Source organism: Cervus canadensis, chromosome 19, assembly GCF_019320065.1.
Source record: "Cervus canadensis isolate Bull #8, Minnesota chromosome 19, ASM1932006v1, whole genome shotgun sequence".
In the NCBI taxonomy this organism is placed as follows: domain Eukaryota; kingdom Metazoa; phylum Chordata; class Mammalia; order Artiodactyla; family Cervidae; genus Cervus; species Cervus canadensis.
In genome coordinates, this window is record NC_057404.1 from 58,407,375 (window position 1) to 58,421,285 (window position 13,911).

A 13,911-nucleotide genomic window follows, 5' to 3' on the forward strand; every position below is an offset into this window, starting at 1 on the left:
CATCACTTCATGGCAAATAGATGGGGAAACAATGGAAACATTGTCAGACTTCATTTTCTTGGGCTCCAAAATCACTGCAGATGGTGACTGCAGCCCTGAAATTAAAAGATGGTTGCTCTTTGGAAGAAAAACTGTGACAAACCTAGACAGGGTATTAAAAAGCAGAGACATTACTTTGCCGACAAAGGTCCATATAGTCAAAGCTATGGTTTTTGCAGTGGTCATATACACGAGTGAGAGTTGACCCATACAGAAGGCTGAGTGCTAAAGAATTGATGCTTTCAAACTGTGGTGCTGGAGAAGCTTCTTGAGAGTCTCTTGGACAGCAGGAGTTCTAACCAGTCAATCCTAAAGAAAATCAATCCTGAATATTCATTGGAAGGACTGATGCTGAAGCTGAACCATCAATACTTTGGACAACTGATACAAAAAGTTGACTCACTGGAAAAATGCAAAACAAGCACTACTCTTTCCCTGATGGTGGGAAGGATTGAGGGCAGGTGGAGAAGGGGTCAACAGAGGATGAGATGGTTGGATGGCATCATCGACTCAATGGACATGAGTTTGAGCAAACTCCAGGAGGTAGTGAAAGACAGGTATGCCTGGCATGCAGCAGTCTATTGGGTTGCAAAGAGCTGGACACGACTTAGTGACTGAACAACAGCTAGGATAGTGAGGAATAAATTGATAACTTGAGCAATCATCAATGATAGGAAATAAATATTTTCCTGTCGAGGTTTCAAAACTGTACCCACTGTTGGCAATTAAATTTATGACTTAGGCCTATATCCAAGGGGGAATTCCTTAGTGACTTAGTGGTAAAGAATACACCTGCCAATGCAGGAGATGGGGTTCCATCCATGGGTCGGGAAGGTCCCCTGGAGAATGAAATAGCAACCCATTCAGTATTCTTATGTGGGAAATCCCATGGACAGAGGAGCATGTGGTCTCAAAGAGTCAGACATGACTTAGTGACTAAACAAGAACAACAACATATATCTGTCATTTAGTTATGGTTTGTTGGGCATACTAAAACTTTTCTGTATTTTCAGAAGTAAAATATTAAGAAATCTGTGAAGTAAAAATTAAGACTAATAAATATTCCTCATATTTGAAATTAAATGAGGAAAAATAAGATTTTTTTTTTTTACCTAAAATTTTGAACAAAAAGCTACAATTTTTTTGTATGGTTAAATACAATTTTTATTTTAAGCAAGAACTAACAATTCATTGGTTTACAGACAAGCTGAAATGGAAAGTAATATAAATACTCTTTAAAATGAAATTACAGACTGGATTGACAATGACTTTATACAACTAAATGAATTTATCTTATATAACACATTAAAATTATCTTCTATATATTATGAACTGACATCCAAGTCCACAGCTCTTATACATAAACTCCACATGTTAACAAAGTTTGCTGATTATAAATACATAGTTACTATGATATATTTTAGGTGATCACCACACTTTTTTTCTCCTTAGTAAACACTGAGAATTATGACATATGCAGACAGTGTATAAGAGACCTTAAGTCAGCTTTGATCCCATTATTAAGAAATCCATACAGAATTGGATTAAGACAACAGGACATCATGCCTAGCAAGTGACATATGCAATACACCAACTTGAAATGTCTGTTTGAAATCAGGTTGTCATTGAAATCGGTCACCACGTGGAAAAGGTGTAGAGGCATCCAGCTTACCGCAAACACTAGTATCAAGATAGTCAGTCTGTAGAAAACACTTCGAGATCTCTTTTTTATTCTCATGATAGACTGGTTTACTCTCATCTCATGAACATCTGAGTTTTCTTCTGGTTTCACCTCAAAGCAGGTGGGCACCCCCGGTATGAACTTACTGGATGAAGGGAGCGGACTCTTCCTGGGGCCCGCGTGCTCCGAAAGCCTTCCGGGGCGGTTCTCCAGAGGTGGCCTAGCTGGGGCAGGCAGCACACAGGCTGTCTTCTTGCTGTACCGCCTTCTGTGCTTCCTGATGAAGGAGTAGCTCCACTTCTGGCTGCTGGGGAGCTTCACTTGGGGCCCACTCTTTTGGGAAGGATGGAGAGTTAAGTTGATCATCTCTTTTTCTTCCAGTTGGTTTTCTTTGTTGGACAATCCACAGCTTATACTCCTGCAGACACTAGTATGACTTACCGTTAGACAAACCAAGGGCAGAATATACTGAACAAGCAATAAAGAGATAGTGAAAGCAATTCGGTATGCATCAGATGGCCATGACTCGACACATAGATACCTGTTGCTCAGCAATGCTGAGCCAAAGGTCTCCTGAAGTTCCACGAGGCTGTGAAACACTGGGAGAGGAGAACACATTGCAAAACCCAGTGTCCAGACAGTTGCAATCAGGAAATAGCCATGGTTAGCTGTTAAATGATTAGATACAGGATGTTTTATCATGTGATACCTGACAATGGCGATGGATATTAAAATTAAAGTGGAAACCAGAACCGTCACACATTGAAGGAAAGGCATAATGTGACACATGACCCTGCCAAACATCCACTGATCCAGCAAGACCGAGGTCAGTGTGAAAGGTGAGCAAAACAGCACAACCAAGATATCGGAGAAGGCCAGGTTCCCTATGAGGAAGTTGACTGTAGTCTTCTGATTTCGTTTCCTCATGAGAGCCATCAAAATAAGTAGATTCCCCATAAAACCAAGAAGACTTACAAGTGTATAGAGTCCAATCAAAAAATACTGCAAGTCATCAACACTGCTTTTATAGTCATCCCAGACTGGGAAATCAGAATTCCGAATGGAAGCAGTATTGTTCTCACCAGCAAATGTCTTGTTATAATAATCCTTGAGCTCCGAATCCATATTATACTCCTGCTTGGAATAGAAAGACACTAGTTAGGAATTAAAAAAAAAAAAAATCACAACTATAAATTAATCCATTGAGAAGGAAACAAATTTTACCATTTTCTCCTGTTACCTTATTAATTTACTAAGAAAGGTTAGTGAAGTCTTCACCTGGCACCAAATATAGTGCAAATATCAGCCATTACAATTATAGTAGGTTTAAATCTGTCATCATCATTTCTATGATGTGCTGACTCATGTTAAAACAGTAGACCAAAAAAAAAAAAAGAAGTAGGCCTTTTTTTTTCACTTATGTAGGAAAAATGTAAGGGAAGGAAAAGGAAAATGTGGATAAGAACTTCAGGATATCTAGTTATGATAGCTAATTAATATTTTTGTCTAGTAGAGATACATGTTGTAGTCATATCTTAAACATTTCTTTCTATCCTACATCAATCAAGCTCAAACTTAAAAGTAACCTGCCTTAAACTATTCCTTGTTCTATTCAAATGGATATAATCTCCTTTGAATCCCCACATATGTCTGTTTAGAGTCTGATACTATATGACACAATTTGCTTTGCACTGCAAGTATAATAAAAACCAGTTTATCTTATTTATGTATAAGCAATGGGGAAGCAGAACTGTCCTTTACTCACTGTGATATCGACCATAAAACATGGCACAGTAACTTCATCATGGCACTGTTAAGTAAATATATATGGGAAAATGAAAAGTTCAAACCAGAATAATATCCCAAATATATCAAGTTCATAAAATCTTCAGATTTGAGCTTCTAAAGTGTAGATACACTATCTTAGGACCTACATGTACAGAGTAGGCACTCAATAAATGTTTATCACATGATACTGTTGACTATGTGAACACAATCTTGACAGCAAAATCATCCTGTGATCAATTCTCAGTTCTCTGAGACCTGCAGACTATCATGAATTAAACCACTGATCAGCTAGCTGCTGGTATTTTTAAAAACAAAATTTACTTGCTTATTTTTACTTTTAAAATTGAAAATAGATTTCAACCTTAAAAAGATTGAATAACCTCATTTTGTTTAAGGAAGATATTATAGCATAAAGAAGTGATACTAATATAACATCACATAAATTTTGTCACCTCAAGGATATTAATAATATTAATACTACAATGATATTACTCATTTAATGTTACATATTACAGATTTGACATTATTGTCTATGAAGTACACAATTGCCTATAATATATCAAGAAGAGGCAAAAGGAAAACCTTCTCCCCTTTAAGAAAGCAAGCACTTCCCATTTTTTTCTAAACAAGAATATCTTATAGAATACTCAGGATAGCAACAGTTCATTAATTCTGATGAGTATACCTTGTAACAGAGATCCTGATGTAGATATAGATAGATGGATATATATTATATGGATATATATGGAGATACATGCCAGGAGAAATATCAATAACCTCAGATATGCAGATGACACCACCCTTATGGCAGAAAGTGAAGAGGAACTAAAAAGCCTCTTGATGAAAGTGAAGGAGGAGAGTGAAAAAGTTGGCTTAAAGCTCAACATTCAGAAAACTAAGATCATGGCATTTGGTCCCTTCAATTCATGGGAAATAGATGGGGAAACAGTGGAAACAGTGTCAGACTTTATTTTGGGGGGCTCCAAAATCACTGCAGATGGTGACTGCAGCCATGAAATTAAAAGACACGTATTCCTTGGAAGGAAAGTCATGACCAACCTAGATAGTAAATTGAAAAGCAGAGACATTACTTTGCCAACAAAGGTCCATCTAGTCAAGGCTATGGTTTTTCCAGTGGTCATATGTGGATGTGAGAGTTGGACTGTGAAGAAAGCTGAGCGCCGAAAAATTGATGCTTTTGAACTGTGGTGTTGGAGAAGACTCTTGAGAGTCTCTTGAACTGCAAGGAGATCCAACCAGTCCATCCTAAAGGAGATCAGTCCTGGGTGTTTATTGGAAGGACTATTGCTGCAGCTGAAACTCGAATACCTTGGCCACCTCATGCGAAGAATTGACTCATTGGAAAAGACCCTAATGCTGGGAAGGATTAGAGGCAGGAGGAGGAGGGGATGACAGAGGATTAGATGGCATCACCGGCTGGATGGACATGAGTTTGGGTGGACTCCAGGAGTTGGTGACGGACAGGGAGGCCTGCTGCGATTCATGGGGTCGCAAAGAGTCAGACACGACTGAGTGATTGAACTGAACTGAACTGAACTGATCTTAAAAAATCAGTGTATGTTTATTAATCTATTTCTAGATCTATAGTTGGGTAATTATGTTTAAAACTATAAAATACATACATATTTAAATTAATAGTAAACAATTATCTTCTATTTATAAGGGATATATAGATCCTGAGCCAGTAAATTTCCAAAGGACAAATCTTATTGTGCACATACCTTTGCCATAAATAACTTTTCAAGTAAACATACAGAAATTTTCAAATAGCATGATATAAGTGTTGTTGTACTATGAGAAATTTAAAAGTTTTTTTCACAACTTCTATAACAGATTCTATATTATTAAATTTCTGAAGGCCAATTGCATTCCTTTAAAGATGTGTGAAAGTCACTCAGTCATGTCTGACTCTTTGTCCATGGAATTCTCCAGGCCAGAAAACTGGAGTGGGTAGTCTTCCGTCCTCCAGGATATCTTCCCAACCCAGGGATCAAACCCAGGTCTCCCACATTGCAGGCAGATCCTTCACCAGCTGAGCCATCAGGGAAGCCCCTTTTAATGATAAATGAATTCAAATGTTCAGGATCTTATTCATTTATTCTTAGGTGTTAATCAATAATTTATGCTGATATTGTCTCAAGTTGAAAAAGATAACTGGTAGGTACGAGAGTGACTCATCAGGCTTCCTGAATCATCCCACTCATCATATTCCCAGTCAATGGCCTTCCTGCTGCTCCCCTGGACAGGTCCATGAGCTTCTAATCAATGAGCCTTCCTGCCTCATTTCCTGAGCTCCAGTGACCCCCTGGCTCCGTCTGCCTTCTTCACCATCCTATTTACACTCACAGTCTCTACCGGCTGCTTGTTACTATGAATCCTTTATACTCAGCTATTCGTCTCTGGATTCACTTTTTGAAAACAGTCCTTTTTAGCTGTGCATCAGTAGCTACTGATTGTCCCCCCTTCGACCAAGGCAAGGACAGAAGAGAAACTGGACAGTATACTCTACAATGGCTTTGTGTTTCTAGGGGCATGTAATTGTAGGATAAAACATCTTGAGAGTAACAATGACATTTGAAGTAAGAGGAGAAGAAGCACTACTGGTGATAACAGAAGAATGTGGTGTGAGTCTAAAATTCGGAGTGCCTCCAGTGATGGTCAGTTCTCTCTGTGCCACTCTGATGGAGAAAAGGGGAAATGTCTCAATTATTTTCATGATTTTAATGATGCTTAATAGAGTATGTTGTACATAGTAGATGCTAAATAAATATGTTACTTAATCAATTTACAAAAGTAGTTTAATTTTCTCAGCTTTAAAATAACAGAAATTAGTCATTCTGGGAATATGGGCAAATTTAGCATAGAGTATGACTATATCTGTATATATGTGTGTGTGTGTGTGCTTAGTCACGTCCGACTCTTTGCAACCCGGTGGACTGTAAACTGCCAGACTCCCCTGTCCGTGGAATTTTCCAGGCAAGAATACAGGAGCGGGTTGCCATTTTCTCTTCCACAGAATCTTCCTGCCTCAGGGATGGAACCTGGGTCTCCTGCATTGCAGGCAAATTCTTTACCATCTGAGCCATGGTTCTAGTATATGTGTATATGTAAACATACATACATACATATATGTATATATGTAAAAACATGTTGTATATATACAATGTATACAATAATATATGTATATATTCATGTATTGAATATGTGCAGATATATTAATATATATTCATACATTGAATATTGAGTGTCCATTTATATTCTATATTCATATATATTTACTATTCAATGTATGAATATATAGAATATTGAATATATATGCATATATGTATGCATGTCTATTTACATATATACGTATATCAGAACTACTGAAATGAGACAAGATTTCAAAACGTCCCAAAATGAAATGAAGAGTACCTACATAGACAATTGTGATAATTTACCACGTTTCAACTTTAAATTATGATCAGGCCTCATTATAAAATGAGTGCTTCACTTTATTTCACTTACAGTGTGTTTTTACAAATTAAAGGTTTGTGGCAACCCTGCATAGAGCGAGTGTATCAGCACCATTTTCCCAACAGCACACGCTTACTTTGTGTCTCTGTGTCACATTTGGTGATTCTCTCGATATTTCGAATTTTTCATGATTATTTGTTACATTGAACTGTGATCGGTGACTGTTGATGTACTATTGTAATTGTTTTGGGACACCATGAACTGTATCCATATAAGATAACGACTTAATCCACACATATTGTGTCTGTTTTAACTGTTCCATTATCTGTTCCCCCAACTCTCTCCCTCTCCGCAGGCCTCCCTTTTCTCTGAGACACAACAATATTGAAATTAGGCCAATTGCTAATTCTACAATGGCCTCTAAGCATTCAAGAGTTTCAAGTCTTTCACTTTAAATCTAAAGCTAGAAACCATGAAGCTTAGTAAACAAGGCATGCCAAAGGCCCAGATAGGCTGAAAGCTAGGCTTCTTATGCCAAATAGTTAGCCAACTTGTGAATGCAAAGGAGTTCTTGAAGGAAATTAAAAGTGCTACTCCAGTTAATACAGGAATGGTTAGTAAAGAAACTGCCTTATTGTAGATACAGAGGAAGCTTTAACGGATAAAAGATCAAACAAATGACATTCCCTTAAACCAAACCCTAATCCAGACCAAGGCTCTAACTCTCTTCAATTCTGTCAAGGTTAAGAGAGCTGAGGAAGCTGCAGAAGAGTCTAAAGCTAGCAGAGATTGTTTCATGAGGTTTAAGAAAGGAAGCCTTCTCTATAACCTCAAAGTGCAAGGGGAAGCATCAAGTACTGATGTAGAAGCTGCAGCAAGTACCCAGAAGATCTAGCTCATATAAATAATGAAGGTGGTTGCACTTAACAGGTTTTCAATGTAGACAAAACAGTCTTATATTGGAAGAAGATGCCCTCTGGGACTTCCATAGCTAGAGAGGACAAGTCAGTACCTGGCTCCAAAGCTTCAAAGGACAGGCTGACTCTCTTGTTAAGGGCTAATGCTCTAGTGACTTTAAATTGAGCCAATGCATGTTTATTATTCAGAGAATATTGGAGCCCTTAAGAATTCTGCTCAGTCTACTCTATCTGTGCTTAATAAGTGGAACAATAAAACATGTCTATTGACAACATGGCCTACCAAATTTTTTAAGCCTGCTGTTGAGATCTACTGCTCAGAAAAGAAAAAAAAAAAAGTTCCTATCAAAATATCACTGCACATTGACAATACAATTGGTCACCCAAAGGGCTGATGAGATGTAAGAGAATTCCTGTTGTTTCCATGCCTGCTAACATGACATCCATTCTGCAGCCCACGGATCAGAGTAATTTCAACTTTCAAGTCTTTACTTAAGATAGAGAATTTTGTAAAGCTATAACTGCCATAGATAATGATTCCTCTGATGAATTTGGGCAAAGTCAATTGAAAAACTTCTAGAAGGTATTCACCATTCTAGATACCATTAAGAATATTTGTGATTTATGAGAAGAGTCGACATGTCAATATGAACAGGAGTTGGGAGTAAGTTGATTTCAACCATCATGATGACTATGAGGAGTCAAGACTTCAGTGAAGGAGATAACTGCAAATGTGGTGGAAATAGCAAGCAGAGCCTGAAGAACTAACTGAATTGTTATAATCTCATGATAAAACTTTAAGGGGGGAGGAGTTGCTTCTTATGGATGAGCAAAGAAAGTGGTTTCTTGAAACGGAATCTTCTCCCAGTGAAAATGCTGTGAAGATTGTTGAAATGACAACAAAGGATTTAGAATATGACATAAATTTAGTTGATAAAACAGCAGGAGGGCTTGAGAGGACTGACTCCAACTTTGAAAGGAGTTCTACTGCAGGCAAAATACTATTAAACAGCATTGTTTGCTACAGAGAAATCACTCCTAAAAGATACAATTAATGGGACAGATTTCATTGTGCCTTACTTTAAAAAACTGCCCCAGTCACCCCAACCTTCTGCAACCATCACTCCCCTGATCAGTCAGCAGCCACCAACACTGAGGCAAGACCCTTTACAGCAAAAAGTCTATGACTCACTGAAAGCTCAGATGATGGCATTTTTTAAAGCAATAATGGATTTTTAATTAAGGCATGTACATTGTTTTGGGGCTCCCCAGATGATGCTAGTGGTAAAGACTTGCCTGCCAATATAGGAGACATAATAAGAGACACTGGGTTCAGAAGATCCCCTGGAGAAGGGCATGGCAACTCAGTCCAGTATTCTCTTTCCATGGGATTCTATCCATGGAAGTCTCCATGAGGCCCTTGGGATTCTGTTCATGGGATTCTCCATGGGGTTTAGAGAATCCCATGGACAGACGAGCCTGGTAGGCTATAGTCCACAGCCTTGCAAAGAGTCGGACACAACTGAAGCTACCTAGCATGCATGCACGCACGCACATTATTTTATTAGATAAAATATTATTGCATGCTTAATAGACTACAGTGTAAACATAAGTTTTATATACACTGGAAAATGAAACACTCATGTGACTTGCTTTGTTGTTATGGTCTGGAACCAAGTCTGCAATATGTCTGAGGTTTGCCCCAAAATATCTTCATTGATAAAGGCTATCGTATAAGAACACAAAACTGAAAAGGTAAAAAATATTTACAACATTTTTACTTAAATGAAAAAGAAGTACATCAGGTAGTACAGTTGGTGGCTGGTACAATTCTATTATAATATATGCACATAAATATTGAACTCATTAAGGAAAAAAACAATGTCTCATAATTAATCAGATGAAAGAAATGTCATCCTGCATATTCACTGGACATGACAAGACTGAAGGCAACACATCTGTCATTCTCTAAAAGACACTAATTTACACATAATTTAAAAGGGAGGCCTTTTTTGTTAATGAATAGCTAAGAAAGATCAGTTGTTCCTTTATTCATTCAACTAGCATTTATTGAACATCTAATATGCTAGGTGCTTTGCTAGGCTCTGGCAGAAGAAAGATAACTTATACAAGGTATGATGTGGAGAATATTCTGAGAGATTAATTAAAGATCTCTGATGAGTTGTTGGGAGAAGGCAATGGCAACCCTCTCCAGTACTTTTGCCTGGAAAATCTCATGGGCGGAGGAGCCTGGTAGGCTGCAGTCCATGGGATCCCGAAGAGTCGGACACGACTGAAGTGACTTAGCAGCAGCAGTAGCAGATGAGTTGTTGCAGACTACAATTGTCTCATACACGAAAGACCCTCCATGAATGATGAATAAATGAAAGAAAGGCATTCTCCTGATGCCTTTTTTTCACTATAGCTTGAACACTTGTATTTCTGGGGAATCCTATGACTATTTGTACTTACTGATAGATTAAATTATCTTTTTTCTCTTATGCTTTCTCTCACCACACATTCATTCACTCATTTACCATTCATTTTTTTCATTTTATTTTGCTGTGACTATGCAGTTAAACCTTCTCTGCTCTTCCTGTAGCCCCACTCCACCCCAAGTACACACATAACACCTAAGATCACACTAGACACTAAAGGAACCTGATGTAAATTTTTTCTTAGATGGATAACTTCTTACAACTAAATAATGGATATTGCAAATAAGAGACAGGGGCAAAGAGGGAATGTTAAACTGTTTCTTTCAAAGTGTCTCCTTGTAGTCTGGGAACATTTTGAACATCAGGAAAATTCTGTCTAATAAGATTCAAGTCTTCCCTTTCTTTACTTGAAAAACTTATAGTATAGGAATAACTTTAAAATGAAAGGTGAAAAAAGCATAGAGGGTTTCTTTCATTAAATTCACTCCCTAATTTCTCTTTCTTCCTGAAAAGCACAATAAACAAGCCTATAATGGAAATGGAAATCTCTTTAATAATGATCTGCTTTTCAATAAGTGTTGTAATGAATGTTGTACAATTTTATGCAGCATAAATGTTTTACAGATAATAAAAAATAATATTAAATGTGAACTTCTCTTCATCTTAGATCACTAGAGAAATTATGAAATAAAGAATGTTTTTAAAATGAAATATTATTTTAGAAGACATCTGATATTGACTGTGCGAAACCTTTTGTGGTGTCTAATTTTTGTTCACTCTTTTATACCTGGTTTTAACCCCCCTCCTCCGCTCAGAATTCCCAGGCTGAAACATCAAACTTTTATCCTCAGAGTAACAAGTGAAAGAAACAGAAGTTCCTGGTCTAACTGTGGTGACTTTTTTTAAAAAGCAGTATCTTGTAAAGACACTGCAATTTTGTTATATTGTAATTGTTTATAAAAACTGATCTATATGTGACACCAACACAAATGGAATCTTGCGAATAGACTTTCAATATTTTAATAGATAGTTCTTAAAAAGAATGGGAGGAGCTGCATGGAACTCAGAGGACATAGAAGGACTGAGCTTATACATTTAAATAAGGTTGCTTTGCTGTGATCTTTTCCTGCCTTATGGAAATACACATCTTTCTTCTCAAAAAGGTTACTAATCACACAAAAGAATAAAATACGTGCAATTTTTTCCCCTCTAGCAATGATAAAATATCACCTATTGCCTACTTTGCTGTGATCCTGGGACAACGGCTATATTTCACGTTCTCAAATATCCCCATGATCTACTTTTAAAGCCAGAATCTGGTAAAATGTGAATTGCAAAGAAATACTGTTCCGCTCAGCTAATAAAGACGCAGGCACGAGCCACCCTCTCTCCCCATTTCTAACATCAGAGTTTCTTTTCTCTTGAGAAATCTGAAATTTAAAATTGCATCTGGGAGGCAAATTTTCGCTGAGGGCGCCTTCGGTGATTTCCACGGTCTCCCAGCAAGTCTCTGGGCTTCCATCCAACAGGGCAGTTCGGTCCCTTTAAAAGATAACTGAAAGGTCCGCAAGCTCCGGGATGAATTCCCAGCCTCGGAATTCGGGGCACTGGGATGAGTTGGGATACCTGCCCGCTGAGCGCAGACCCGGGCGCGCCGCTGCGGGGTCCCGGGCGGCCCCCGCCTGGAGCCCTCCGGCACCCCAGCCCCGAATTTGCTTGGCTTCCCCGAGCTCGCCCTCCCCCGAGCCGCGTCCTCCCTGCACCGGTGCCGGCGGGACCCTTAGACACGCTCTTCCCGCTCAGCTCTGCTCACCCACGCCCCGGCCACCGGACTCGCACGGAACCGCCGCAGAATCCTCCCCTCTCCCTCCGCGCCCCAGAGGCGCTCGCTCCCAGCTCGGACCCCTGATCGCAATCCCGGCCCTACGGGCACCTCGGGGCGCCTCGGCTCCCGGGATCGCGGCCGTTCCCGCTCTCAGCGGCGGCAGGACTGGGGACGCCAGAGGAAGCTCCCCGCCGAGCTCCCCGGCCCTGCTCCCCGAACCCGCTCGGGGCGCCCCCTACCTTCGGATCGGCGGGGGAGAGGAGGCACCCCTGGGCACCCGGTCTCCGGGGTAGGGCCAGCCAAGGCCGTGCAGGGAGGTGGGGCTCGGGGCGGCCGTGGGCGCGGCAGCACCTTAGCTCGGGCTCCCCAGGAACTCTTCAAGGCCCAGGTTTTCTCCTTGCTAGAAAACAGAAAAATAATAAAAACCCAGAGCAAGCAGAGCGCCGGTCTTTCTCGCACCTTCCAGAGTCAGGCGGGGAGGTGTCCGGGCGGGGGTCGCCTAACCTTCGCGGGCGCGGGGTTGCGGAGGCACCGGGCGGAGCAGGGCCGGCTTCTTCCCGGCGCGGCGCGGGCGACGCGTGGGCGCCAGGCGGGGAGGCTGCCGCCGAACCCTCGCTTCCACGGGCTGCGCCTGGCAGCTACAGACGACGGGGAGGGAAAGAGTTGTCATAGGTTAAAAAGACCAGACAAACAAAACTTGTCCTCCGTGTCTGCTCAACGTGATTTCCGTTCTCAAGATGTCCAAATCTGTATCCATCCAGTAGGTTTGCCTTATTTTTGGTTATCAGTTGTTAGGAGCCTGTGGTTTCTCTGTGTGAGAGGGTGTGTGGGTGTGTGTGTGGGTGTGTGTGTGGGTGTGAGTGTGTGTGTGTGAGAGAGAGAGAGATTAGGGATGCGCCGGTAATAAACCCTTGTGTTCCTGTCCTTTGAAGTAAAAGTCATTTTGTTTAGGCTACCAGGTCTCCTCTGAGTCTCTAAAGGCTGCTTCAGAGCTAATAATTACGAATGTGAAGATGTAGAAATAAAGAATAGCTGTTGGACTGGGGAATTGGCAACAATTTATTTATTTATTTTTTAACAATTTAAAATAAATGGACCACATGGTGGAATCACTAGGTCCCTGAAAGATACAGACAAAAGGCTGGCCCATTCCTAGGTTGTTTTTATAGGAAGCAGATCCCCACCAGATGAAAATTTATGACCATATGAATATAGACGCTGGACTGCTTGAAACCAGAAGGTTGATGATACTTGAAACTTAATATTGATTAATTTAAAATTTAAAAATTATGCATAAGCTGTTCAGTCACCCAGCAGCACTCCCTCTCACACTGCTTTTAAAACCCCCTCCCTGAAAGCCATCTGGAGTTTGATTCTGAGCTTCCCATTCGCCTTGCCTGGCACTTGCAATGAACACTGCCGGTTCCTTCACCACAGCCTCGTGTCAGTGGACTGGCGTCACTTGCGAGGGTGAGCAGAACCAAGTTTTCTCTGTAACAGGGAGAGGGTCACATGCCTTTGACCACAGCTAGGTCTGAGAAGGGGTGTGTTACTGCACACTTCAAAACTGAAAGCTACTGTGTCCCAGTCCCAGTACCCCATGTCTAGTGATGAGTGCAATCCCGTGGGAACGGCACTCTGAACTGGAGAGGACTGTATCCCTTGGGAGCAATGTTGCTTGTAAATCTAATTTCTGGGGACAGTAAATGTTAGTTATTACCCCAGAAGTCAGAGGAAAAAGTTCCT

At 40.3% G+C, this 13,911-nt stretch overlaps 1 protein-coding gene across 1 annotated transcript; it reads right to left on the reverse strand.

Moving 5' to 3' along the window:
- Positions 1-1,189: 1,189 nt before the first annotated feature.
- On the reverse strand, positions 1,190-12,989 carry NPY5R (neuropeptide Y receptor Y5). Its single transcript, XM_043438563.1, has 3 exons — positions 12,670-12,989; positions 12,405-12,565; positions 1,190-2,854 (listed from the first exon to the last, which is right to left on the reverse strand). The coding sequence occupies exon 3, from the start codon at positions 2,843-2,845 to the stop codon at positions 1,505-1,507; it is 1,341 nt and encodes a 446-aa protein (XP_043294498.1). The 5' UTR covers positions 2,846-2,854; positions 12,405-12,565; positions 12,670-12,989; the 3' UTR covers positions 1,190-1,504.
- Positions 12,990-13,911: the final 922 nt, after the last annotated feature.

Bases quoted from the DNA above. Each gene is read 5' to 3' on its own strand.
- NPY5R (XM_043438563.1), bottom strand. From the start codon at position 2,845: ATGGATTCGGAGCTCAAGGATTATTATAACAAGACATTTGCTGGTGAG.